Source organism: Dermacentor silvarum, chromosome 10 (genome assembly GCF_013339745.2).
Source record: "Dermacentor silvarum isolate Dsil-2018 chromosome 10, BIME_Dsil_1.4, whole genome shotgun sequence".
Taxonomy (NCBI): domain Eukaryota; kingdom Metazoa; phylum Arthropoda; class Arachnida; order Ixodida; family Ixodidae; genus Dermacentor; species Dermacentor silvarum.
Genome location: NC_051163.1, coordinates 97,940,251 through 97,968,161, shown reverse-complemented (window position 1 = coordinate 97,968,161; position 27,911 = coordinate 97,940,251). Strand labels below are relative to the sequence as shown.

General features: G+C 45.9%; 1 protein-coding gene across 2 annotated transcripts in view; it reads left to right on the top strand.

The window, feature by feature from the left end:
* The window catches only part of LOC119432013 (regucalcin), an 86,442-nt gene that overhangs the window by 43,298 nt on the left and 15,233 nt on the right, over positions 1-27,911 (top strand). The window contains exons 1-2 of one of the 2 annotated variants that reach the window (XM_037699461.2): positions 10,151-10,690; positions 23,676-23,841. In XM_037699461.2, the coding sequence (XP_037555389.2) occupies positions 10,559-10,690; positions 23,676-23,841 (298 nt within the window). In that variant the 5' untranslated portion in view covers positions 10,151-10,558. Of the gene's footprint in view, positions 1-10,150; positions 10,691-23,675; positions 23,842-27,911 lie in introns of those variants that run through there. The other variant, XM_049657287.1, reaches the window with a different exon arrangement.

Sequence of the window (27,911 nt, the reverse complement as noted above, 5' to 3'; positions counted from 1 at the left end):
GCTTACCACCCACAGACAAACGGACTTACCGAGCGTCTCAACCGTACACTTACGGACATGCTCTCCATGTACGTGAGTGATGATCACCGGGATTGGGACTGCACCTTACCTTTCGTGACGTTTGCATACAATTCGTCGCGTCACGATATTACTGGTTATTCCCCGTTCTATCTACTATATGGCCGTCACCCTCTCCTTCCTCTTGACTCACTGCTCCCTTCTGACGCCACCACTACCACGTTCTATGCTCACGACGCCATTGTTCGCGCGGCCGCAGCACGTCGTATTGCCCGTGACCGTCTTCTGGCATCTCAGACTATCCAGAAGCACCGTTACGACAGTCATCGTCGGGACGCTCATTTCAGCCCTGGGTCCCTTGTTCTGCTTTGGGTACCCTCCCGTCGCGTCGGCCTTTGCGAAAAACTGCTGCCACGATACGTCGGGCCATACCGAGTTCTTCGCCAAGTCACCAGCCTCACATATGAGATCTCACCTGTGAATTCAAAGTCTTCTACCACCCCAGGAACTGATATCGTGCACGTTTCGCGACTAAAGCCCTATAACTCGCACGCTGATTCGACACCCTAAGAAGCATCGAGACGATGCTTCTGCCGCCGGGGGGTTCATGTCACGTACGAGTTTGTACCGCTGTGGACAAAATGACGTTGGTTGGGGAAGAAGAGGCTGAAGTGTCTCGGAGCTCGGTAGATGGTGTCACCCTGGCCACAGAGCTACAACCCTCTGTATATATTGTAAATACATATATTTTCTCCCCGTAACAATATCATCACCGCTTTGCCAACACGGACTCTGGGCCCTGCTCTAGCACTGTCGGATTATTGCCATTGCCCTTACTTCGCTGCCGACGTAATCGCGCTGACCTGCTTTTCCTTTTCAAACTCCTTCACGGTATCCTCATGTGCCCCGAACTCCTCAGTTGTATAAAGTTTCGTATTCCGCGCAAGATCACCAGAGAAGACACACCTTTCCATGTTGGTGCCTGTCACCACCAACACTCAACCGTCCAAAGAATACAGAGTCTTTATAACGCCCACTTTCATGACCTCGATATTTTTCACAACTCTCTTTCTTTGTTCTGCTCTGAGCTTTCCGTTGTTGTGTCTTAGTCTCACATATTGTTCAGCTTCCCTTCTCCTCCTTTTTCTTATGTATACGTGCGCCAGCACCTAAACCTCACGGTTGTTCCCGGGCACCATAAATAAATGATTGATTGAATGATTGATTAATATATTGTTATATATTTTTCAACAACAACTTGATAAGACTGAATCGGGGATTTATTCTGGCGTGTAAGGACCAGGGCAAAAAAGAATGAGTACAAGTTTGCTTGGGTTAAATGTGGCAAGATCTATGTGAAAAAGACTGAAAATTTTTCCCTTCTCCGACTAACCAGACCGGCAGATTTGGATCAAATTATGTAACTACCATGGCCAACACCTGTAGCCAGATCCCAAACATTAAGTCTTTTAAGGAAACATTTGGTCTCAGCTCAGAGAATGAATCTACTGTCGTAAACACCAATATCAGAAGCCTTCGAAAATACTGGGAGGAATTTAGGTTAGTTGCCACGTCGGCAATTGCATTTGTTGACGTGTTCGTCCGGACAGAAGTCATTGTTTCAAATGCTCGCCTGCATACATTTTCAGTGCCATGCTATCAATGCCGTTTTCTGACGCGGCCTCACCGACGAAGGGGCGGGATCGCTATCTTTGTCAGAGATACGTTTGACGCTGCACCCATTGACTTGAACTTCGTCCATGCGTAATGCTGAGCGCTGACGATATCTTTCGGTACTCGATGTATAGCGTTGCTAGCTCTATATCGGCCACCTTGCAACAGTGTTACCCGTTTTCTGCTGGAACTCGAAGAAACTATAAACTCATGGAATTCAGTGGAATAATTATATTTTAGTGGGGGACATAAATATTAAATACCTTGTGTCCCACAGTACGATCTGTATCCGATTACTTGTCGCTCTTGTCCTTGTACGGTATTGCTAATACAATAACCGTTCCTACGCGGAAGAAGCAGTTGATGACCATGTAACAACGTCGTGTCTAGACCATATCGCTGCACGTGCTACTAACTACTTCCTTGTTTCTTGTGTTATTTTGCAACGTTTTGCGGATCACTATCTCGTCGCTTGTCGTTCTTCTCTATCTTTTCCAATGCAAACTGCTCGTTGAAACACTACACCCAATAACTTAATTTACATCACTATATAGCGGACCAGAGGGTTTTAGATAACCTTATAGACGGCTTGCACTGACGTCATCGTAGCCGCCTTGTTGGTGCAGCGACACGATGATAAGCTGGGTCCGTATAACGTCACGTGAAAGCTTTCAGTAAGATGGATTGGACTGAAGTGCTCGTAGTCGCCATGTTGGTGCCCCAAAACGGTGATAAGGTGGGTGCGTGCTGTCACGTGAAAGCTATCAATTAACAGTTTTAATTGGATGGCTATACTCGTAACTGATTGTAATTCACCAGAGAAGGTGTATAGTATCTTTTGCGACCAAATAAGAAAGTTCAAAATATTTCTAAACACGTCGTATTAAAGAAACGTAGAAACTATTATAATTCGTTGACCGCGAACATAATGTGCGCCATTTCTTACGGAGACAGGCTTTGGAAACGGTGTAAACTTGCCTAAAAAAATTACAACCTACGTCTCGAGTACAAAACGGCAAGAAATATGGTAGTTGCTTTGATAAGATACACGAAGCGCCAGTACTTTTTCGAAAAATTTCACCAGTCATCAAGGAATGCCAGAAAAACGTGGCCACTGGTAAATTACCTTCGTGGCAAGAACGCCGCAAACATCAGCCCAATTTCTTTTTTTTTTTACAGGCAAATCGGTCGAGGTCGCAGATAAATTCAACCATTTGTTCGCACTGGCTTCCGAGAACGCATCTTCATGTCAGGCCAGTCAAATACACGCTTAAGGTGCTGAGGCACGCCACGCCCAGTTGCCGTCTACGTGCGGACGACTGTCCCGAGCGCGGCGTATGCGTTGAATTATTCATTGACCGCTGGCTGCTCACGTACGAAACGCTCCGGAGTGGTTCGATCGATCTGTGCTGTTTCGATTCACTGCATTCCTGCCTTGAGCAATACGATATAGGGAACACCGAATTCGTCTTCTGAGCAAAAATAAATTAATTGCTCGTGATGCGTGGAAGCTCGAGCCCGAGATGTCTTCATGCAGCAGGTGTAGTTTTCGCGTTTGAAAGATTATTTCGCGTTGGACGCTTTTGTGCAGGGCGTGTGAATGAATTATATACGAAGGAAATTGTTGAGATTATCTGGCCGCGCCTTAAGCCGCCGCATTGTAGGTCTCTGTTGCTCAAGTCAATGTATATAGCACATCGCCTTCGCCGTCAGGAACATTGCTCCAAGTCGTTTGTGCCAGGTTCGTGGACACTATAGATATATAAAGCGAAACGCTTGAGTGCTTGCCGAATTGGAATGCCCAATTTTCCACAGTTGTCGCTGTGTGTTGCCGAGCAGGTTCCAGTAATTTTTTCCTTTTCTTTTATGCGTCACCCATCCCACATGCAATTCGGTCGCCGCGGCCGGGATTTGAACCCGCAACCTCGGGTTCAGCAGCGGACTTTTAATCCCCTTTCCCCATTCCCCAGTGCAGGGTAACCTACCGGGCTCAGCCTGGTTAACCTTTCTGCCTTTCCCTTATGACCTCTCTCTCTCTCTCATAGCGATTGAGCTGCTGTGGTGAGTATTCCGCACGCGTTCGCATCTGGTAGCTGCTGAACTCCTATAGCTTATTCCGGTGCATACATCTCTCTCGCGCACGTAATGTCTTACGCTGTGGCGTATACCGTCGCTTGCCACAAGTATACCGTGCAGTGCAATTGAAAGTAGTTGTATGTACCTCCGTTCCTCGCTTGATTATAACAGGCGCTTCATATACCCTCCTCCTATATACGCGATGATCCCACTGCCCTTTACGGCGAAAAAAAAAATGCAGCGGTGCAGACACATTCCCTCACGTCGACGGTGCAACGCTTTCGATACGGACGCTTCGATAAGCGCATCTCTGTGGTATCACGTGACGTTAAGGTGGCGGTCCCACTCCGGCGGCACGCGCCCCCCGTATTCAGTACTTTTGGAGCAACTGTGGCGGCTCTTCTAGTTAAGATATAAAGTTGTCGTAAATACCATAGAAAGCTTAATTCTTGTAGATTTCAACTATATAAAATATAAAAAAATTGATTAATGTGATTTAGAAATAGATGTTCAAGAACAACCATGAGATACACGGTTTTTGCGAACTGTGTCTAAGTTGTGACCATAGAAGAAACTACCGCATTAACTGCATTGCGGCTTGCTCTGTAGCTTTAGGGCATATTTATCTAATTCCTAGACGCAGCAAAATAATTTTGAGTTTTACTTTTTGGACAATTTGCTTTTGAAGATTGCCAAATATCGCAAACTTCTGTTGTAAACAGCCCGGCAACTACACGCTCAAGGAAGCTAAATTTAGGATAACTTAGAGTTCAAGGAATTTCCATCTAGGACGCAAAATTTCATTTATGTACCTTTATTAGTTTTAAACCACAGCTTCGTAGCTTTAGTACCTTCCCGCAAAAATGGGCAAAAGTAAAACCAGAATTCTAAATATTGCTTAATTTCGGCCGCATTATTAGGAAAACTAATAAAGGTACATGAATGAAATTTTGCGTCCTAGATGGAAATTTCTTGAAATCTAACTTATCCAAAATTTAGCTTCCTTGAGCGTGTAGTTGCCGGGACCGTTAACAACAGAAATTTACGATATTTGCCAATCTTCAAACGCAAATTATCTAAAATGTAAGAACTCGAAATTATTTTGCTGCGTCTAGGAATTAGATAACTATGTCCTAAAGCTACAGAGCAAGCCGCAATGCAGTAAATGCGGTAGTTTCTTCTAAATATGGTCACAACTGAGACACAGTTCGCAAAACGCATGTATCTCATGCTTGTTCTTGAACATTTATTTCTAAATCACACTAACCAATTTGTTTATATTATATATAGTTGGAGCCTACAAGGATTAAGCTTTTTATGTTATAGACCATCACTTTATATCTTAACTAGAAGAGCCATCACGGTTGCTCCAAAAGTACTGAAAACGAGGGGCGCGTGCCGCCGAATGGGACCGCCACCTTAAGGAATCTCTTTCAGCTTCCGCATTTCTACCTAGAATTTCCGAAAGTGAACTCCCTGAAATAATTTTCAGCTTTAAGCGCAGTAAGCCTCCTGGTATTTTTTTTTTCAAATCAAAACTTATTCCAACATACAGCAGATGTTGAGGACCGTGGACAAAAAGCCAGCAAGGCTTGACGTGGTCCATGGCCCCGTTTTAAAGGCAGCAACAAAACAACAAAGGATAAACACGGTCTAACACAAGAAAAAAGAAAAGGTGAATGTCCACACTAATAACTGTAATGCCATTATCAAGATTAGCATGAGGAAATAAAGCACATAAAGCAAATCATATGGCATACATTTTGAGTATTTTTTTTACAAGTACAGCTAGTACTTACAAAATACATCACAAAAACAATAAACAGAAACTTAACAACAGTCAAAACATGCAACACTATATACACAAGCTTTATACAAAACCTTTATAAAAGCTTTTATGGGACGCAATGTATGTATTAGTTTATACAGCTTTATATAAAAAAAGGTCTTGATACACATAGTACAAAGGCAAAACAAAAATAATTATTATACAGGAAATACACCGCATCAAAGAAAGAACGTTTGCATACACACTTGCATTTAGATACATCTTTATACTAGCATTAAAAAAATAAAGCATTATGTTAAGTTTGCCTTGTTTAAATGGTAAGGTTGTCGAAAACGAAGCATTTTGATAGGTATAATTTGTTCTAGGCCTCGGTAATTCCCACATTTCCGAGCTCCTTGTATTGACCGTTTTATGTTTTGGTACCAAGTTAGATATACGTTTTAGGGTGTCGTTGCGTTTTTTTAATACTGGTCGTATAGCTTCGTTTTAACATGTTTTCGTAAATGTTGGGCATAGGTAGCAAATTCAGCTTTTCAAATAGAGGACTAGTTGGCGTTAAGTAAGGAACGTGTAGGATACAACGTACGGCCTTTTTCTGCATTCTATGCAGCGTATTGATATTAGAAAGCGTTGTAGTGCCCCAGACAAGATTGCAATAGTTTATGTATGATAAGAACAGTGATTTGTACATAAGAAGTTTAATACTTTCTGGAAGGAAAAAACGCAATTTGCATAGTATTCCAGTCACCCGAGTGAGTTTACCCATTAGCATTTCCAGGTGAGCATTCCACGACAAATGTTGCTCAAATACGACGCCAAGACACTTGAAAGAAGGAACAATTGGCAAAATGGAGTTATTAAGCTGTAGAGTGGTACGAGTATCAATGTGTCGATTTTTTGGCCTAAAAAGTACAGCCTTTGTTTTATTAACATTTATTGTTAACGAGTTTGCGATACTCCAAGAGGATAATTTTAACAGAACCTTGTTGGCTTTAATCACGATATGTTCAGCATCTTTTGCGGTTACTAGAATTGTATTGTCGTCTGCATGTACGATAAATTTTACGTCATTATCGACGGTTTATCAGCGAACCTGCTACAAGGGAACTTTACAGCCTTATCCAACGTTGTTCTCTTCATGTTAAACAATTTTCTTGATACCGCGCTTATCCCGAAAGAGCTTAAGACCGCAATTGTTAAACCGATTTTAACGCGATAGCGTTTACGGCCCCGTGTTGCAGAAAATCCGGCGTCGGCAACCGGCGTGTGATCGCGGGTGGTGGACAAAATAATCCAACCACATCGAACGCGCAGGCCCTCCACGTGGTGCAAGGTTTTTGGTGAACAGAAATTTCATTTCTCACAGTGAAATCTGTCAGAAAAATGGTAATTACGACTTTACCATTCGGTGTCGGATTCGCCGACGGATTGTTTACCAATCGCCGTCAGATTGTAATTTGAATGTACGAGAAAACCTAATTCTACTACGAGGAAACTCAAACACAAACCCTTTTTCCAGCATTTCTAGCAGACCTGCGCGCGTCGGGGCAATAGCTAACAATTAATAAAATAATAAGAAAAGGTGCTAGGGCCTTCACATTTTAATATAAGACCACTTATATTGCCCTTGGAAAAACGTCTTTCCAGCAATGCATTTCAGTATAAAAGTGAAGCCGACTTTAAGGGGATTGGTGTAAGCTTGGTCTTTGTAAGCTGGTTTTCGCACGTTCAGTGTTGCAGTCAATGAATCCTACTTGCCGTATGCGAACGATGCGATACGAACGGGTCCCGATAACGCTATCGCGTTCTACTCTTAAAGGCGAAGCTTAAGCGTCCTCCAATTATTCTGCACAGTCACAACTGTCATTCCTGTCGATGCGTGAAAGTTAACTACGTGAACTCGGTAAAATACCTGGGAGTATTCTTCGACAGCGATATGGCGGGGCATAGTTACCTATCACATATTTGCGATAAGCTTAGAAGCGCTGCGTGGTTATTCTTTCACATTTAATCTATCGTCCCGTTTGAAGTAAAAAAAGAGCTATTGCACATGCCTTGGTCTACAGCACTCTTCGATATGGGATTAACGTCTTTGCGTTTTGCCCTACCCGATGGCAAAATCGTGTTGATTCCTTGTTAAAAATATACGAAAAAAAAACAGCCTACAACACTCAGTCAATCACAAATTGTAACATCTTCTCAGCGCTTGGCCTGCCATGCTTCTGGAGCCTGTTTGTGCAAACTGTGGTGCTACGGCATTTTTGGTTTGGTGATATTAAAGTATGTTACCCAGCCCCCCGAAGCCTTCGTAGTAGTGTTCGCTTTGTAGTTCCGCATTCCTCAACGATAAATGGTGAAGCTAGACGTTGTGTTTATGTGCCGAAAATTCTGAACGATTTTCCAAATGAGGCATTCTCCATTTCTTCAAAAAAGGCATTGAAAACTCTGATTTGTTCACTGTAGCACGGGTGCTTTAGCATCTGTAAAATATACTGTTCATCATTTCTAAAACATGTACTTTTTAGTCTTCTTGATGTCGATTGTTGATTCTTGCTCCATGATTTGCTCCTTGGTCGTGTTAAGCTTCCTAACTGTTAGCCCTCCTGCATTATCTCGTTATATGTCAATGCTAAAGCAAATATTGCACGCTCGTCCACTGATTTCGTCGGGCCAAGTCCCTCAAGCCACTGGTTTGACAGGGGCTTGTTTCTTGTACTCTGTATTTTCTTGTGCAATAAATTATTATTATTATTATTATTATTATTATTATGGTTATTATTATTATTATTATTATTATTATTATTATTATTATTATTATTATTATTATTATTATTATTATTATTATTATTATTCTATATAAAAACGCACATTTACAACGGATCGAGAGGGAAACAGGAATAGAGCAGGCAGGCAACTGCAACCGACAGGAACCCAACGCCTTTATACTATTTAGGAATGGTGGGATAGAAAAATAAGTTGTCAGTAGGGAGAAGAAAAGTAAATAGAAAATAAACAACAAGATGACAGGCCACAATGACTATAACGCAATGGAACAACAAATATTGTAGTGTGCCAGTACGCAGCGAACAGACGCTGGAACAGAACACACAAAAAAATATATATATACGCGGCCAGACTAATTAGAAAATAACGCAAAAAATCCAAAAGCAACATTAGCAAGAAAACTATGGGGGCACCTGTAAGCAATTCTTACGATGTGTAAATGCGAGAGCATTACGCCGAGTGTGCCGCTGATTTATGTCGCTGAGTTCAGTGTTACGCCGAAATGTGGCTGAGTTTAGTGCCGCTGCGTTGAACGTGCGTCCTGATTGAAGAGCACAGACGTGCCGCAGCGTAGAGACGAAAGCAGATTCCTCTACACGAACATAGCCGCGTCCGTTTGAGACAGATAAGGCGCCACGTATACGCACACAACTACTAGTCCCGTTTCGTCGCACTGCACACCACACAGCTCTACGCGTCTGCGCCGAAACAGTCTCCGAGCTCGACGGGCCGTCGTCGAAGACCTGGCTAGGCGTATATGGCGACGCCGGCGGCAACATTGTCGGCTCGCTGAGCGGCGCACGCGATCGAGGGTGCCGTGATCTGTCCCTTGTCATCCGGCCTCGTCCATATCTCCGTGAGGCAAAGTATGTCACCTCTGTTGACGTTCACATCGTGCGCCACGTCGTCCGTCCATGTGCTTCGGTGGAGAACGCACGTCGAGGCATGCGACGAGGCATGCTGCTCGACACGACATGCGCTTGCGCTGCGCCGTGCACCGTCTAATGAATCGCCCGCCTGGCAGAGTCCAACCACGTGCACAGTAAAGCCGTGCACAGGCTCGAAGATGTTCATCACTGTCGCCTGTTGCAGTTGTGGCGTAATGCAATGGTGGCGCAGTGGTTAGTGCGCTTTGCTTTGGGGGGCATTAGCAGTGACGGTCGGGCAGTTATATACAATTAGCAAACAATTATTAAAATAATAAAAGAAGGTCCTAGGGCCTTCGCATTTTATTAAGACTTATATTGCCCCTGAAAAAACGTCTTCCCAGCAATGCATTTCTGTTTAAAAGCGAAGCCGACTTTAAGGGGATCGGTGTAAGCTTGGTCTTTGTAAGCTGGCTTTCCCTCGTTCTGCGTAGCAGTGAAGCCTACTGAAAGAAAAATGCGACGCGAACAGGTCCCGATAACGTTATCGCGTTACACTCTTAAAGGCGAAGCTTAAGCGTCGTCCAATTTAAAAAAAAAATATATATATATATATATATATATATATATATATATATTATATATATATATATATATATATATATATATGTATATATATATTGTCGGGCTCTTGGACCCCCCTATTCAGCACGTGCGGTGGAAGCCTTTGAAACGCGCGCCGCATGGAGCATGCGCACCGGTCGGGTTGGCGTAAGAACTCGCGCGGGGGCTGCCGGGAAGGCGGCTGCCCGATAAGAAGCCAGCGACGACTGCACTCGGGGGATTTTTTCGCGGGGGTGGGCCTGGTGAGGTGCCGGTCGGGCGCGACTAGGCTAGGTTTTTGTCGAGCGTGCTGCGGAGCGAGGGAAAACGTTTTGCGTAGTGTCTGTGATAATGAAGCCTTTGTTTTCCGAATTTGCGAATACCCGTGTTTGCCTGGCCAGTCCGGCGCTTGCTTTTCGCCTTGCGTGTTCTGTTATCGGTCACGAGATTGCGGCGATTGATTTTCTGCTAAGGCTGTTAGTTTGTCGCCCCTTTGCCAGTACACTTGTTTGCCTCGTTCTTCCGTTGCTTGCCGCTTCGTCTTGTGCGTTCTACTGTCGGCCGCGACACTAAGGTGATTGAGTGTTTTGTTACGTCGTAAAGTTGGTTCTGTTCCTTGCGCCACTGGTCCTTTGTCGTGTTGGTCGCGGCTCGCGGATCCCCTGAGCGAAGGCGAGGGGGCCTTCATCGGGCACCCAACGTGTTTTTTTTTTTTCGTTTTCTTTTTCTTTTTCTGGAGTACGGTTCCATGCCACGGATACCACGAAAACAAGGAAACCGCCCCATCTTGAGGCAGCTGGCAATTCCCCTTAGGCCTACCTGTATCGCTCCGACATCGGGTCCCACAGCTGCCGCATTTGTACCCAACCGCCCGAACAGCGTAAGCTCAGTCAACATTTTTGCCCACTTCTCGCTCTCCTTGCGCTTCGCTATTCCGCGCCATCCTGCCTCCGCAGTACCACTTGACCATTGTTTTACTTCTCCCATTCCGTCCGGCTACTCCTCCCGCTTACTTTCCATGCCAGATATACGGCGCCAGCATTTTGATGCACTTGCGTTCGGGCCAAGTCACCAATGGCGGAGCTGAACACCCCACTCGACAAACCACCAGTAGCATGCCTGACAAAAAGGACCAGGACGTGTTCGCATAAAAGGCGACCATCGCACTCGTAGTCAGGCGGAAGATGAAAGTCTCCAAGAATACATACGGTCCTTTAATGAGCTCTACGACCGCGTAGACCCTTCAGCGTCCGAAACGAAAAGAGTCACTCGGGCGATCCGGGAGTCTCACCGACGCTTGCAAGCCTATTTAAGGGGCCGTACTTTCTCTTCGCTTGACGACCTCGCGAAAGCGGCGTCCGATATTCAGGCGGCGATGTTTACGGAGTTCAATTATCAACATCCGCCCCCACCTGAGGCCTCCCTCGATCCACGCAATCGATCCCTCGATTGCGTGTGGCACGGTTCCTCTCTTGCATGCCGGGGGAATTTGGTTCCCTCTCCAAGGGCAGTAGACCCATTCAGTCACCACTCTCTTGCCGCCCAGATCCCTTTTCAGCCTCCGGTCCGGGAACGTGGAACAAACCTACGAGGCACCCAGGTCCGCGGCAGGCCTGTAGCGGCGGCAACCCAAGCGGGCGCGGAATATACAAGCAGGATCACTCCAGTGTGCTTCTAGTGCGGAGGAAAAGGTCACTACAAGAGCCAATGCCCGAGCCCTCCTGGACTCGGGCTCGCATTGGCTCGTTTTATCTGCTCTAAATATCGACGAAGTGACTAGGTAACTGAAATGTTAAAGATATGTAACTTGGAACCACTGGAATCAAGAAGGCAGAAGCAACGATGGAAACTGATTTTTCAAATACTACACGTACAGGTGAAAATAAACAAGGATGATTATCTAACGCTCTTTCACAAAAGGTTCCCACGAACAACACGCAGTACATTCGTACAACCAATACTAGCTCGAACAGACTTATTCCGATTTTCTTTCTTTCCTGACGCTATTAAACTGTGGAATGAATTACCGAATGAAAAATACTTTGAGAGATTTTGAGGATGTTCGTGATAAGTATTTCGCTCAAACTGTATAGCTTATTAACTATTTCTTGTATGTAACTGTGTTTCTTCTACAAATGTATTGTGTGTTACAAATGTACTCCTACAAATGATCTTCAATGTTTTTCCTATGTGCAATTCAATTACTGACCCTCCCTGTAACGACCCTCAAGAGAGGGTTAACAGTGTGAATAAATAAAAGATAAGCAGGTTAATATCATAGGCAATTTCGATGACATCGTAAAAGCACCGGATGAATTCTATACTGACCCGTGCAGTACCCAGAGCAGCCAAGCTACTTTCATTCGAAGTAGTGATGAACAGGCTACAGAGGCCCCTTCTATAACTAGCGATGAACTTGGAAGGGCCTTGAAAGAAATGACCTGAGGAAAAACGGCTAGAGAAAATGGAATAACAGACGATTTATTCAAAAATGGAGGAGACATCATGCTTGAAAAGCTTGCGGCCCTTTATACGCAATGCCTCACGACTTCAAGTGTACCAGAAAGCTGGAAGAACGCCAACGTTATACTCATCCGTAAGAAGGGAGATGTTAAAGAATTGAAGAAATATAGTCCCATTAGCTGGCTTTCACTATTGTATAAAATATTCACCAAGATCATTTCCAACAGAATCAGGGCAGCACTTGACTTCAGCCAACCAAGAAAACAGGCTGGCTTCAGGAAGGGATATTCTACGATGGATCATATCCATGTCATCAATCAGGTAATCGAGAAATCTGTGGAGTACAATCAGCCTTTCTATATGGCTTTCATAGATAATGAAAAAAGTTGCAGTGGCTTAGCTCGGCTATGCCAGGATATACGTAGCGTTAGCAAAGGTTCAGCTGATTATTCTTAGCTTTCCTGGTTGTCTCCTACGCTCAACCGCTAATTGCCAGGCAACTACTTCGGGATCCGATGAGTCAAGCTTCTCCGTTCTTCTGCGCTGTTGAGCAGCATTTGCGCTCTCCTTCTCCGTGGCTGTACCACACTGGCAAACGCCAGTCAGAATCGCAGCGGCTAGAGCGCAGTGTCAGACGGCGACTCCACAGCGAGCGCGCGCCGGCGCCAGTGCGTCTACCACGGCTACGACGTCACTCCTCTGGAATGCGCAGACCGGCGGCGGTGAGTCGCGCGCGGCGGCGGCGGAGTGCGCGAGAGGTGCCGGCTCCGGTGCGCAAGCCGTGTGACATCACTGATCCTTGCGCATGCGCAGCACGGCTCTTGATGTGCCGCGCGAAACGGGCTTGGATAGGCCAGTGTAGCTAACGCTACAAAAGCATTTGATTCAGTAGAGATACCAGCAGTCATCGAGGCATTGCGTAATCAAGGAGTACAGGAGGCATAAGTGAATATCTTGGCCAATATCTACAAGGATTGCACAGCAACTTTCGTTCTCCACAAGAAAAGTAGAAAGATACCTATCAAGAAAGGGGTCACGCAAGGAGAGACAATCTCTCCAATGCTATTCACTGCATGCTTAGAAGAAGTATTCAAGCACTTAGACTGGGAAGGCTTAGGAGTGAGGATCAACGGCGAGTACCTCAGCAACCTTAGGTTTGCAGATTACATTGTTCTATTCAGCATTAACGGACGAATTACAGCAAATGATTGAGGACCATAACCGAGAAAGTATAAGGGTGGGGTTGAATATCAATGTGCAGAAGACAAAGATAATGTTCAATAGCCTGGAAATGGAACAAGAATTCAGGATCGCCAGTCATCCTCTAGAGTCTGTAAAGGAGTACATTTATCTAATTCAACTGCTCACAGGGGACCTTGATCATGAGAAGGAAACTTACAGAAGAATAAAACTAGGGTGGGAGTGCATACGGCAGGCATTGCCAAATCCTTACTGGGAGCTTACCATTGTCGTTGAAAAGAAACGTGTACAATCATGGCATTCTACCGGGGCCAACATATGGGGCAGAAACTTGAAGGTTAACAAAGAAGCTCGAGAACAAGTTAAGGACCGCAAAAAGAGCAATGGAACGAAAAATCTTAGGACTAACGTTAAGAGACAGGAAGAGAGCGGTGTGGATCAGAGAACAAACGGGGATAGCCGATATTCTAGTTGACATTAAGCGGAATAAATGAAGCTGGGCAGTACATGTAATGCGTGGGATGGATAACCGGCGGATCATTTGAGTGACAGAATAGATACCAAGAGAAGGGAAGCGCAGTCGAGGACGGCAGAAAACTAGGTTGGTTGATGAAGTTAGGAAAGTTGCAGGCGCAAGTTGGAATCAGCTAGCGCAAGGCAGGGGTAATTGGAGATCACTGCGAGAGGCCTGCAGTGGACATACTGCAGGACATACACACAGCCTATGTATGTCCTGCAGTGGACATACTGCAGGACATACATACAGCCTATGTATGTCCTGCAGTGGACATACATAGGCTGTTAATGATATAATCTTATAGGCGGGTGGTTGTCAACTTTTTCGAATGCGAATCGATTTTCGAATAGTCGACTGCACACGTTTATATTTACAGCAGCAATTTTTATTTCGGTACAATCAGCTGCCAGCGCAAAAAAAAACATAGCCAATTATCATGCGCAAGTAAGATCAGTTGCAAACACAAAATAATTATTTGGCATTAAATTAACTACACAAATAGCTTCTCAACATCTTTAAGCCTGGTTATAAACACGCTTTCCAAGAATGATTGGCTACTAAATGATAACTTTCTGATACGCTAAGTAAATTGTTGTTGAAGAAAAGATCAAAAGTTGCGGGCAAAAAAGCTAAAATGTTGCTGAAAGGACTTCTGTGCCATAGGTACATGTAACATCGGACATGCACATGTAACTTGTAGCACACGCACACATAGGCACATCGCAAGCAGTACACAACTGGGTTTAGCGTGAAACAGAAGAATGGTACGTGTATTGGTTGAGAAAAAAAAACTAAATTACAGACTACAAGATAAAATCATGGGTTGTCATGGAGGCTTCCCCCGCGAAAGCGAAAACAAAGCTTGCATTTCTTCGCAAACTTCTGCCGTTGTATCTGTCATGATATGTTGCCATAGTTGTTTCAGCATACGGAGAACACTATCCCTACCTTAATAATAAAGCCAAGGAACGCATGCATACGGGAAGTTATTTTTAGCTCTAGTTGAATTGTAGAAATGATAACTTAAGGGGAAATGAAAGTGATATTAAAATGCACTGGCCGTCGGTAGGAGCCAACCTTCGCATTACGCGTGTGAGGCAGTGCCAAAATGCATGAACCCCACAATGCACACCAACCACGTCTAAATGTATGGTAACGCGCACAGTTGCTTCTAAATTATCAACGGTTCTACGTACACCTCGCGTTCACGGCATGGTCGTTTTATAGTTCCGATATCACATGCACGTCGTCGCTCTTGAGTTTAAGATTTTGCTTGCTGTAAGAACAGTAATATTTTCAATTGTTGCATATCAGCCAAATTCCTACAGTTTTGGTTAGGTGAATCGGAGGCTATTGTATTTAGCCGTCGTATTCTACCGAGAATAGCAACTATAGGCTCGGAAACGCCAAACTGTGTTAGTTTGCCATTCTTTGGGTAAAGCAGCGCATGTAATCCAACACAAGATATCCAAGTTAGTTTGTCTTAAATCGAAGAAACAATTCCAGTTTCAAGTGGATTGTTCTCAGCCTTAAGCTATGCTCGCTTAGCGAAATTGAACATCCGATGATTATGATGATCATGATGTTTTAGAAGATTGACTTCAAGGCCTATAAAGTGGCTTTAGAAATGTGGGACGTACTCAGAGGCATATCTGGAGCTTCGTGCCCTTGGCGAAAGCCAAGAGCAAGTCCAGGATGACACTCTCGGAGTCCGCAGTTCCACTCGCCGACCTTCATCCAAGTCTCGTGTAGTAAGACACTTGCGCCGCCCTCAGGTGGCGGTCCCACTGATGACATTAGTTTCACTGTTAGCCCTGTAATACCCAACGTGTCATATATATGCTACGCTGAGCTTGATGCCTCAAAATTGTGATTTGAGGGTAGGAAACTTCAAGTGTGAAGTCATAACTAGTTTGGGCAGCGTATAGTTCAACAAACTAAATTATTATCATACTATTTTTATTTATTTATTTATTCATTCATTTATTTATTTATTTATTTACAAATACTGCAGGCCCTACTCGGGCCCAAGCAAGAGGGGTCACATCAATTTTTATAAACAAGACTACAAACAGAGATACAGGGACATCAACATTTGAAATACAGAATTATTAACAATCAATATGAAGCAGGAACAATAGCTGTAGTTCGGAAGTTAACAAGAAAGCAGTGATGTACCATACACACGCAACAGTACGCTACATTCAGCATTTTACCTAATATTAACATGAAACACCCTCGAGAATTGATTGACTTCCTTCACAGTGGCGTAGTACAATATTAATAAAAAATTATTCACAAGATGAACGAACGATTGTGTCGTATTAGCATTAACTACTACCTATGGCAATTTATTCCATAGGGAAATAGAACAAGGAAACAGGGAATATTGATTGTATGTTAAGGTGACTAAATTGTTGCCTAACTGCTTTGTTGTAGTGTGTACGGTCAAAGCGCGGGGACGGCTCGGTTATGTAACGTTTACGTGGTATTTGAAAGTGGCCATGGTAAAGCTGATAGTTAAATTTTAATCTGGACACCATTCTACGATGATCGAACTTTTAACAGCGAAGCTGTTTAAGCCAGCCGTAATTTGTGGTTCATGGTCCGTATCAAGAAACTGCCGCGCCGTAGCCATCGCAACCAAGAGGAGAGGGAGGAGACCAAGCGCACGCGGTCTCCTCCTCGCCAGTTCCCTCTCTTCCTGACACCCGCCTCTCTTCTCTCCGCGACACGCTGAGCCAGGAGAAAAAAAAAGGCTGGCCGATTGTTATCGAGCGGCTAGCCTCCAACGCATTCGGCGTCGGCAAGCAACAGCGTTCTTGGCACTGCGCCAACCTTGGTTAGCCTGCCTGCCTTTGTGACTTGCCAGGAACGCTGTCGCTCGTAGGCGCCCACGCGTCGAGCACTATTCACGCGAAATGCCGCGAAAGGGAAGGTACCTCCGAAAATGATCGCTCGAGATTACCTTCCTACATGCGTAGTTAAGCTAAAACAGGCTAAGACCTAGCAGCAACCAAGTTAATAGCTAGCAGAAGCAGTCAGTAAGACTTGAGGATCGACAGTTTCGCTGTACCTAAGCTTCGCACGACCGAGTGCAAACTTGCCCGTTTTTCTTTTTTTTCGTTTATTTTTTTTTTCATCTTTGTTCTATCGCGAAGAGCAGATACTCTCGAGAGACGCGAATAGGCAGAATAGATAAACCTCAAGGCTAAGGTATGCACCCTTTCTATTTTTGTAATTAAATATTGTTGATGCGGACTCTAGATTAGGTCCGCATATTCTAATTTTGACCTGATGAGAGCTTTGTATGCTGTTAACTTTACGGCGGGTGATGCAGGACGATGTTCCCGATTTAAAAATTCCAGCTTTTTCAGTGCGTTACTACAAAGATTATCTATATGGGGTTCCCAACTTGAGTTACTCGCGAGTGTAACACCCAAATACTTCACTTGCCGAGTGTATTTAACATAAGCATTTTAATGGTGCAAGCAAATCCTAAAGGCTCTTTTTTGTTACTAAATGTTATGCTCGCCGTTTTTGAAGTATTGAGCTTCAAGCCCCATTGGTCACACCATGCTGTCACACCATTGAATACAATGCATCATTTAGCCTGACTTGATCACAGTGCTGATTTATGCTAGTATACACATGTCACAGACCCCGGTGAACGAGGCGCAGACGCCGGACTAAATTCCAAAGCCGACTTATCAGCTTCCGAAAATAATCCCACGAAAGCAAGGACAATTAAGAGTGGGCCCTCTGGTGCGCCAGCGAACGCCGGTTGCTGTCCAAAGACCGAGTCAGAGCCCAGAGTTGTCAAAACTCAACAAAATATATTCTTCACACAAGGCAGTTACACACACACTTGCACACTTAGGCTAGACACAACACAATACAAATCAGATGGGTATTAACAAACACAAGAAAATAACGACAAGCACAAGAGTCCAACACGTAAAGTACAAAATAAATAGGAACACTAAGTGTCCAATCGTATTCACCGTGCTGGTTGGTCTTGGAGTCAGACGATCTCGGCGTAACTTGGGGGCAAATCTCGAAGAAGGAACTTCTTCCGGAAATGCAGACGCTCGATGAATTCGTCGACTAGCTTGCCGGGGAATCCCCTTCTTCCGCAGACGCTCGGTCTTCACTTTACATCACTTCACTGTGCGGACTCAACTCCTGAATTCCTCACTGGACTCCTGGATTCCTAACTGACAATGCTCGCACGGCGTTTATATAGCCGTCGACGGTCCTTCTCGAACATTCGATCGGAGTTGTGATTCCGTAGCACGGCCAAAGCTTGGGAAGCTTCTACTCTTTTCTCGTACCTTCGACCGCTGCTTTCGGAACATTCTCGAGGGGGGGTGATGATGACTCATGCTGTTCACGCACGCTCACGCTGTTGTTATCTCTCTCGGCTCGCCGGGTGAGAAGGAGTCTCGGCGCGCGCGTGTGCTTTCTCTCTCTCTCTTGGCGCTGAGCCGTGCTCCCTCAAGGGCTGCAGAAGATAGCGCCAACCTTTCCCTTTCCCTCAAGAACCACTTATCACTTCGTCGAACCTCGTTCCAGACGTTTCGGCGCCGTTGTTAGCGTGGTTGCTTGAGGCGTATGCGCTCTCCCCCTCTGTTGAAGTTGCCGCGGCACCGGCGTGTTCTTTTGCTGGCTTGCGCGACACTCGGCGCGCGCTTTGATTACGCGCTCTTTTGTGACACTGCCCCCTACTTTAAGAATATTATGCAATAATATTCAAAGAAACACAAAAGAAGCGCGCACAAAAGTCCACTACACACGAGTCCGTAAGTCCATAAATCAGTCCGCCACAATTCACACATCACTCGCGATACATCGAATACAAGCACAAGTCACACAGGTTCACTTGGACTACATAATAACACATCGCTCGTATAACAAGTACACTTGTACTATACAATAATACATATCTCGCGTAACAAGACAATCCTATGAAATATAACATGTGCAACAAGTATACAAAACTATGACAGGGTAGTTTACAGAATACAAACAAGCACAATGTCCATGATACATAAATAAACACTCGGTGCACTCAATCAAATCGCTTTGCACCACACACTAATCGTTAACGGTTCTTGAATTTGAACTTCCTGTCCCTGGTCTTTCGATAGTAGTGTTTCGCGTGGTTATGGGTCCCGGTCGGTTTATTTTCGGAATTGGGCGCGGAAAGGAGCTGGGAAAGTTTTGCCTGAACCTTTGTTTGAGTTCGGTTGTCCGCTGCCACGGTGCTCTCGACGGCAGTGAATGGTTTTCCGCGAGCTTCTTCAATCGTCGAGGGTTCGATCTTCGACTCTTCTTCCAAAGGTTTCGGATCGTCTGGGGCGCGAACTCCCTCGACGTTTCCTATGATTAGGTCGTACAGTGGGTTGTCCATGCAAAGCGCAGTGACATTCCCACTGTAATATGGGGTATCGACCTCAATGTTGGCTTCGGCAAGCTTCCTAACCGTACCGTCGATCAGGTAAACTAAAGTGGTTTCGCCCGTGAGCTCCTCGTCTTTTACTAAGTCCCTTCGCACGATCACTGTGCTGGTGCCGGAATCTCGTAACACCGCGACTTGCTTCCCTGCGATTTTCCCCGCAAGTACAGGCATTCCCTTATCGGGAAATTCTGGGCGTTGTGTCATCACCGCATTAACGACCGGAATTCTTTTTCCGTCTTGGAGCTCTACAAAGTCATCGTTTACGTCGTCTTGGTGTTTTGGTGGGGCATACACACAGGATGCTTGGGGAGTTTCCTTCACTCCGTTGCGACATGAATCGGCTTTGTGCCCCGTTCGCCCACATTTAAAACATTTAACCTCGTTGGGGCGCGTAAAGTTGGTCCGACAACTGCTAGCATGATGGCCCAGTCGGTTGCAAAGATAACACCTCGGAACAGGCTTCGGAGGGTTTCTCCTTTCGTCGGATGCCGGTTTCTTTGCATCCTCTGGCTCCTCTTTTCTGATCTTGGAGAGATTGGTGCCTCCCTGTGCTTCCAAAAATTGGTCTGCCAATTCCAACATATCTTGAAGCGATTTAGCTTTCCTTTCTTTCAGATAGAGTGACAGGCTCGGGTGGCAACTGATGAGGAACTGCTCCTTGATCAGCAGTTCTCTAAGCGCACCGTACTCCTGTGCAGTCTCTGAAAGTTCGGTCCACCTATCAAAATAGTGACTGAGCCGCGCGGCAAATTGCGTGGCAGTCTCGCCATCGGCTGGCTTACCAGTCCTAAACTTATCTCGGAAGCCTTCTACGGTGAACCTAAATCTTTTCAGTAAAGCAGCTTTCACCCTTCCATAATTAGAGGCATCGGTTGGCGTCAGCCTACCGTACACACTAAGTGCTTCGCCACTCAAACACGTGCTCAACGCAGTGGCCCATTGATCCTCTGGCCAATTCTGGCTTTTGGCAACTGTCTCAAATCTGTGCAAGTAAGCATCCAGATCATCTTTTCTTTCATCGAATGCCACAAGCAGTTTGCTTGGGTTCAGACGGATGCTAGTTTCTTCCCTTTCAGTGCTATCGACTCTTGCCTGGGCGGGAGCGTCTGTACGCTGCTGCAATCGAAGTCGTTCGAGTTCTAACTCATGCCGTCTCTGTCTTTCTCTCTCAGCTATTTCAGCTTCTCTTTCTTCTCTGATCTGTCGCTCCTTTGCTTCTCTTTCTTCTTTTCGCTCCATTGCCTCTCTTTCTTCTTTTATCTGTCGCTCTTTCGCTTCTCTTTCTTCTCTTCGCTCCATCGCCTCTCTTTCTTCTTTGGCCCTTTCGGCCGCTAGCCTTTCTCTCTCTCTTTCTAGAGCTTCTTTTTCCTTCTGGCTAACCCACTTCCGTAGTTCCGCTCCGGAAAGACCCATCTTCTCACCAAGGGCAACTAATTTCTCAAGATCCATAATGCCCTTCCAAAATCTAGCCGCGTGCAAAAAATATCTGCCTAGATTTCAACAATCGAACTGCTCTCTGCACACAAGTTAGCGAAACGTGGTGCAACACTCAAAATCGTTTACAATAGCAATGTAAACGACCCTAGGCTCTTTCTCCCTACTATGGACACACAATTTGCACCAGAAAGGTCCTGTCGCGGACGCCAGAAATATTGTCACAGACCCCGGTGAACGAGGCGCAGACGCCGGACTAAATTCCAAAGCCGACTTATCAGCTTCCGAAAATAATCCCACGAAAGCAAGGACAATTAAGAGTGGGCCCTCTGGTGCGCCAGCGAACGCCGGTTGCTGTCCAAAGACCGAGTCAGAGCCCAGAGTTGTCAAAACACAACAAAATATATTCTTCACACAAGGCAGTTACACACACACTTGCACACTTAGGCTAGACACAACACAATACAAATCAGATGGGTATTAACAAACACAAGAAAATAACGACAAGCACAAGAGTCCAACACGTAAAGTACAAAATAAATAGGAACACTAAGTGTCCAATCGTATTCACCGTGCTGGTTGGTCTTGGAGTCAGACGATCTCGGCGTAACTTGGGGGCAAATCTCGAAGAAGGAACTTCTTCCGGAAATGCAGACGCTCGATGAATTCGTCGACTAGCTTGCCGGGGAATCCCCTTCTTCCGCAGACGCTCGGTCTTCACTTTACATCACTTCACTGTGCGGACTCAACTCCTGAATTCCTCACTGGACTCCTGGATTCCTAACTGACAATGCTCGCACGGCGTTTATATAGCCGTCGACGGTCCTTCTCGAACATTCGATCGGAGTTGTGATTCCGTAGCACGGCCAAAGCTTGGGAAGCTTCTACTCTTTTCTCGTACCTTCGACCGCTGCTTGCGGAACATTCTCGAGGGGGGGTGATGATGACTCATGCTGTTCACGCACGCTCACGCTGTTGTTATCTCTCTCGGCTCGCCGGGTGAGAAGGAGTCTCGGCGCGCGCGTGTGCTTTCTCTCTCTCTCCGGTTAACGTCGCTTCGTCGAACCTCGTTCCAGACGTTTCGGCGCCGTTGTTAGCGTGGTTGCTTGAGGCGTATGCGCTCTCCCCCTCTGTTGAAGTTGCCGCGGCACCGGCGTGTTCTTTTGCTGGCTTGCGCGACACTCGGCGCGCGCTTTGATTACGCGCTCTTTTGTGACAACACAACACAACCGTGCGCAAAAAGTCGGATCTTCACCGGTGGTTGCACTGACAATAATATTTCATTGATGTAAATCAAAAACAACAGTGGACCAAGCAACGACCCTTGTGGTACTCCTGAGTGCACATCTAGTCTGTCAGAGATGTAGTCATTAAGATCCACGTATTGTTTCCTTGAAGCTAAGTAGCATGCTATCCAGCGAACAATGTTCTGTTCAATACTAAGGGCATTCAGTTTAGTTACTAAATAATCATGAGGACCAACATCAAACGCGCTTTAGAAAAGTCTAAAAACACGGTGTCAGTTTGACTCTTCATATTTAGTGAATTTACGAAATCATCGGTTCTCTCGGTTAGCTGAGCTGCAGCGGACAGACCAGACCTAAAGCCATGCTGATTGTCGTGAAGCAGTTGGTTATATTCTAGATGTTTCATAATCGCCTTTAGCTTTAACTTTAAACTCAAATACAACGTTTTGTTCATTTATTTATGCTCGGATTTATAATATTTTAGAAGTGTACTGTCCATGCCCAGAAATAAAGGTGAAAAATAAGTTGTTCAAATTTTGCTCCTTGTTGAACTGTGTGCACTGCAGGGTTGAATTGTCTTCCCACACTAGAAAATGTTTAGGGTGTGCAAAATTTCTTAAGATTGAATAAACAAGTGTGCGTGGAATACAGCAAAGAATCATTTTAGTGATCACCCATCTTACAAGAGGTCCTTTAGGTTGCGCTGCAGGGCTCTGTCTTTTCAAGGCACCGAGAGGTGTTCTTATTTGCTTGCCAGTTTCTTCTTTTCAGAATAAATAAGAGTTGATGCATTCTTGTGAAACTACGTATGCGTATATGTTTGTTAATTACCTATGCTAGAGTAACTTTATCGAGCGCTATGCAGTATGTCTTGTCACGTTCATTCTCTTTTGTTGTTTTTTGTCGCACGTATGACTTACTTTAAAAAAAGATGCCCTGTTTTTGTGAATGTAAATAATCTACGAGTGGTCGGCTGTTGATCAGCACAGTGGTTCACCGCTCGCGGCTGCACCTTACCGATGGCCAGTTCTTAAGCGGGTGTGAACAACGCCTTTTGCCGGCCTTTCGGAGACATTTCTTGTAAATAAGCGGGAACGATAAGTGTATTCCTGCCAAGCTGTCGATCTCTTTGTCAGCTTTTTACTACGGCTCCTTCAACGGCATGTACATGTTATGGGAAACAAAGTAATATCATAGTTGTCATCGATGTGAGAGTCGCTAAACATACGTCGAAATGTATGGGGGCTCATAACTGTATGCGGTCCGGGGAAGTTGAGTCGAGAGAATGGAGTATCACTGAAGTCTGTAGCTTTTTTCCCCTCCTCTCTATCTCTTGCGCGAGGTCGTGGAATCAAATCCCGGCCACGGCAGCCGCATTTCGACGGGCGCGAAATGCAGAAGACACCCGTGTACTTAGATTTAGGCGCACGTTAAGGAACCCCAGGTTCTCCAAATTATTCCGGAGTCCCCCTGTACGGTGTGCCTCATAATCAGATAGTGCTTTTGACACGTAAACCCCGTAAAAAATTTTCTCTCTCGCCAGACCGGGAAGATGAAAGTGGAAGCAGCCAGCACGCGCAAGAGTCTTCTGGGCGAAGGGCCGCACTGGGACGAGCGCAACTCGACGCTGCTCATGGTCGACGCCCTCGGGCGGGAGGTGGTGCGCTACGACCCCTCGTGTGGCACGGAGTCGCAGGTCATCCGCACGGGTAAGTGCTCGCAAGTGTACGCAGTGACCGAGACACGCAGGCTTGCGTCGTCCGCGAACTGCTCCAGGTGTACAGACGTTCGATTCCGAGTTATGTGGCCCATGCGTGTACACATGGTTGCCAACAGCGAGACATCTTGACACCACATTCGGAGTTATGCGGCCTATGCGTGTACACATGGTTGCCGACGGCGAGAAATCTTGGCACCACCCGACCCACGGTTGCTGAGCGCCAGCTGGACAACCAAGATGCGGTGGAAGTTAGCGAAAGCAATGGGCAACGTCAACGTGTACACTCAATGAGCACTTATTACGTTTGTAAGTAATACTTCAAGCATCCCGGCAAGCTTCAGATGGTATCCATAAGAGATTCTTCGAGCAGAACGGGCTGGGTAAAGAAGGGTTGCGGACTGATCATGTGGAGTGGTGCCCGCCAGCCTTCCGCCGCGGCAACAACGGGGATGACTGTACCCACTTGCAAGAGAAATGACTTCGTCAAGCACTACGCTACCTGCCCCAAATGAACGACCCTGGCACAGGACGCTGACTTGTACCACCTGTCGTGGACTTTTCCTGACAGGCGATCTGTCCCGGGTTCCTTGCTCATAGGGTCTGGCCTTCGCAGTTACCGGAATGGTGGCTCCAGCATGCGGGTTCAACGAGACTGCATTGACTACCGAACTTCATGCATGAAGCAAGGCTGCACCTACCTATACGTCGGAATCAACATCATTTTTAATTGCACTTCACTGACTTCACTGAAAATCGGGCTGGCAAACAAAAGAAGGAGCACACAGACACGGCGCAGTGTCTGTGTGCCTCTTTTTTCCGCTTCCCATCCGGTAGTCTGTTTTCATCTGATCGCTAGCCAACTAACCCGACAGTCAACCCTCGTTACTAGGTACAGTTAACAGAATTATAATGACTTCTTTTATTGCGGAGTTACCGATTTGTAAACATTAATCTTTAGATTTCTTATTTTGCAATTTTGAACGAATTTTTGTAAAAACATTGATGGCTGTTACCCAAAATCCGCTTCGCATAGTCGTGACTTCTAGCTTTCTGTTTTAAATTCAACAAACCTCATATAATTCGGTGCAGTGGTTGCTGAAAAATACGGTTTCTCTGTTCCCATGTATATAGATAGGAGCCCCCCGAGCTACAGCTTAACTCCTGACCGGCTCTGACATTGAGTAAAGAGGCATCACAATGATATGTACAAAAAATTAACAGCGGAAGAAAACCTACAGAAAGGGAACATCATGCAGTAACAACATAAGTTCGTACAAAAAGAGAAAAAAAATAACATCGGTATGTTTGTATAAGCGTCGATATGAACCATAAGAAAAGGGGGTGCAACAAAACACTTCAAGACATGCAGAAAATAGCACACGCCGGGATATCTGAAATAATGGACACATGGCACATTACCGCTGTCCTTTACTTGGAAACATCGGCCATTTATAAGGAGTCCCAAAAGTAACAAGATTGGACTCAAAAGAAGGAAGGACTAAATCAGGGGTCACTTCGGCAGGGTATTATCTAAAAAAGCAAACTCCTGCTTAAAGTGATATAGGTGGCTGGCTCAGATGGACATCTTCGACGATTCCACGAGTGTGCTGATGTATGTGCCTCGTGAGAATGGAAATGAAATCTGATGACCAGCCGCAAGAATGACAATGGCTCGATCAATGGGAAATAGGTTATACATTTTAGCGAATTCAACACGAACGAGTCGGGTCAGAAATCTGACTGATCGAGCCCGACGTGGCGGAGTTTACAGGAACTCGCTTCTGACGGGTCCGAACAACGATTGCTCACAGCGCCGAGCCGAGACGTTAACGCGTTCGAACTGGGCTCCCGCAACAGTCTGCAAACAGCTTTATTAATACTTCATGGGTCTTATCGTTAGGATGAGGTCGCACTGGACAGTGCTTGTATTTGCATTGTCCTTACACCACTCCCGCTGACGGCGCGTAAATCCTGACGTCAAAGTGGTTCCGCGCAAATCTCAGCTCCCCCCCCCCCCCCCCTGCTGGCACTACCCGCCCACATTTACTTGCACGTCGCAAACGGGTCGGGCTGGGTCAATCCACCACATGCTGTCGGGCTGACTCAGCCCGACCGATTATAATGTTTGCATGAACTCGACAGGCCGATTCTAACCCGGCAATCCGACTCGACCCACTTGTGTCGGGTTCACGTGAAAGCCCTGATTGATACGCTGGCCAGTTTGGTCAGTGTAAGCGCTGCACTAGTCTTCAGCTGCGTGCGCAGCCAGCGCTGCCCTGCCAATGTGAGGATGGGGCAGCTGACTACAAATCGATGGTGAGCGAAAGAGATCGCTGCCCCCGTGAAGCGCTCAAAATTGTGGTCCATACTGAAACAAGGCGTTGGACCAGGCTAGCTGGTAATCCTTGATGATGTGCACAGTGCGTCCTTTGTTTTTCGTTTTTCCGTCCTTTGTCCAGCTGTCGGGCTGTGCAACACCATCTTGTCTATAGAGCAGAATTTTTTCGGCGCTTCTATGGGGCAACAATCTTTTGTCAGGGACTGAGGGAGCTGCCAAAAAAATAGCGGGAGAGCCTATATCACGTAACTGTCGATGGTAAGGCACTAGCATGGAATGTATATTGGGAAACAACGTATTGTTAACGTCGAAACGAGGTATGTATGAGGCACGTACTGCAGCGGGATTCCCATTACGCGATTCCTTCGGAACACTCGGCGCCACCTGGCGCCAGCTCCGCAAAGCCTGCGTGTGGCCTCCGAAACGCATGCAACGCCGGTGGGTGCGAATACTGAGGCTGTGTTCCAATTCTTTCCATCATCGTAGGCAGTCTACTTTGACGTCTACGAAGACAGCCAAGGCAGCTTCGAAGACAAGTAATGGAACGCTTTTCGAGCCGTCTGGAATACGCTTCTGGGACGTGACGCCACCTCGCGGCGACAAAAACAAAGTTGACAGAAGCAAACATTAGTTCTGTATTTTAAGTATTTTCGCCTGCGAACCTATGAAAAACATGATGGGACTTACATTAAGGGTATAGAAAAGCGTGTCTACGTTTTTGTGTGCGCAGACAACCTTCCCGTCGAGTTTTTAAGTGCCCTGCTCAGTCGCCATCTTGTTTAGACAGGAAAGTAGCCTGCATCGTTCTTGACTTCGATACTGTCTTCGCGATGCTGTCTACTTTGACATCTACGTGAGAATTGGAACCAGAATTAAGATGGTCGCTGTCCACTCAGTCGTCTTAGCCGTCTATTTAGCCGTCTAAGGCGAGTATTGGAACACACCCTGAGAATCGCACCATGTGGGAACCCGGCTACTCTCTCACGCTTCTTTTTTTTTTTGGACATGTTGCGCCATGTAGTGACACTGCCGCGAAGTTCGCGCTTGGTATTGTAGACGAGAAGCTGGGCGTGCCGGTGCTTTCGAATCCTCAGAATTGTTCCCTAGCCTGCCGCACACTCAGTAACCCAAGTTGCCGACATGTTCATTGAAGAACGGCACATAACCAGTGCATTCATGGGCAAACTCACTAAAGCGTTGGCGTGAATGACGTTAATTGAAAAGCGGTACACATCCATGAAATTTGTGACGCAGCCTGATAATGCGTCGGTTTGCTGTCCTTGAGGAACCTCAGTTACGTGGGTTCGATTGAGCTCAGCATCGGAGAAACTTAAGGGAATGTTTTTCATCGTTGTAAAGCGGCAGCCCATTCGCAGTGGCCCACAGCTACTGGCATATACACAGTTACCTAAGTTGGTATCAAAGAGGCTCATTGGCACGTACCCTGTACTCTAAGATTTCGTCAAAGAGTTTCTGCGAACAGTGGTACCAAACTGAGCACCGCGTCTACAGTGACTGATGTCGGCGTGAGATAGGTTCCTTGAAGAGCGGCCCGTATGTCACATACTCAGTGACGCAAGTTGGTCCGGCGGTTGGTTTCGAAGCCTGTTACTTCGGCAAAGCTAGCCCCATTGCGCTATACCCATTTGACCACTGACTACCCCCTGACCCAGGAAAGCTTGAAAGAGGTTAGATACGAACATGCATATATGTAGAAACAT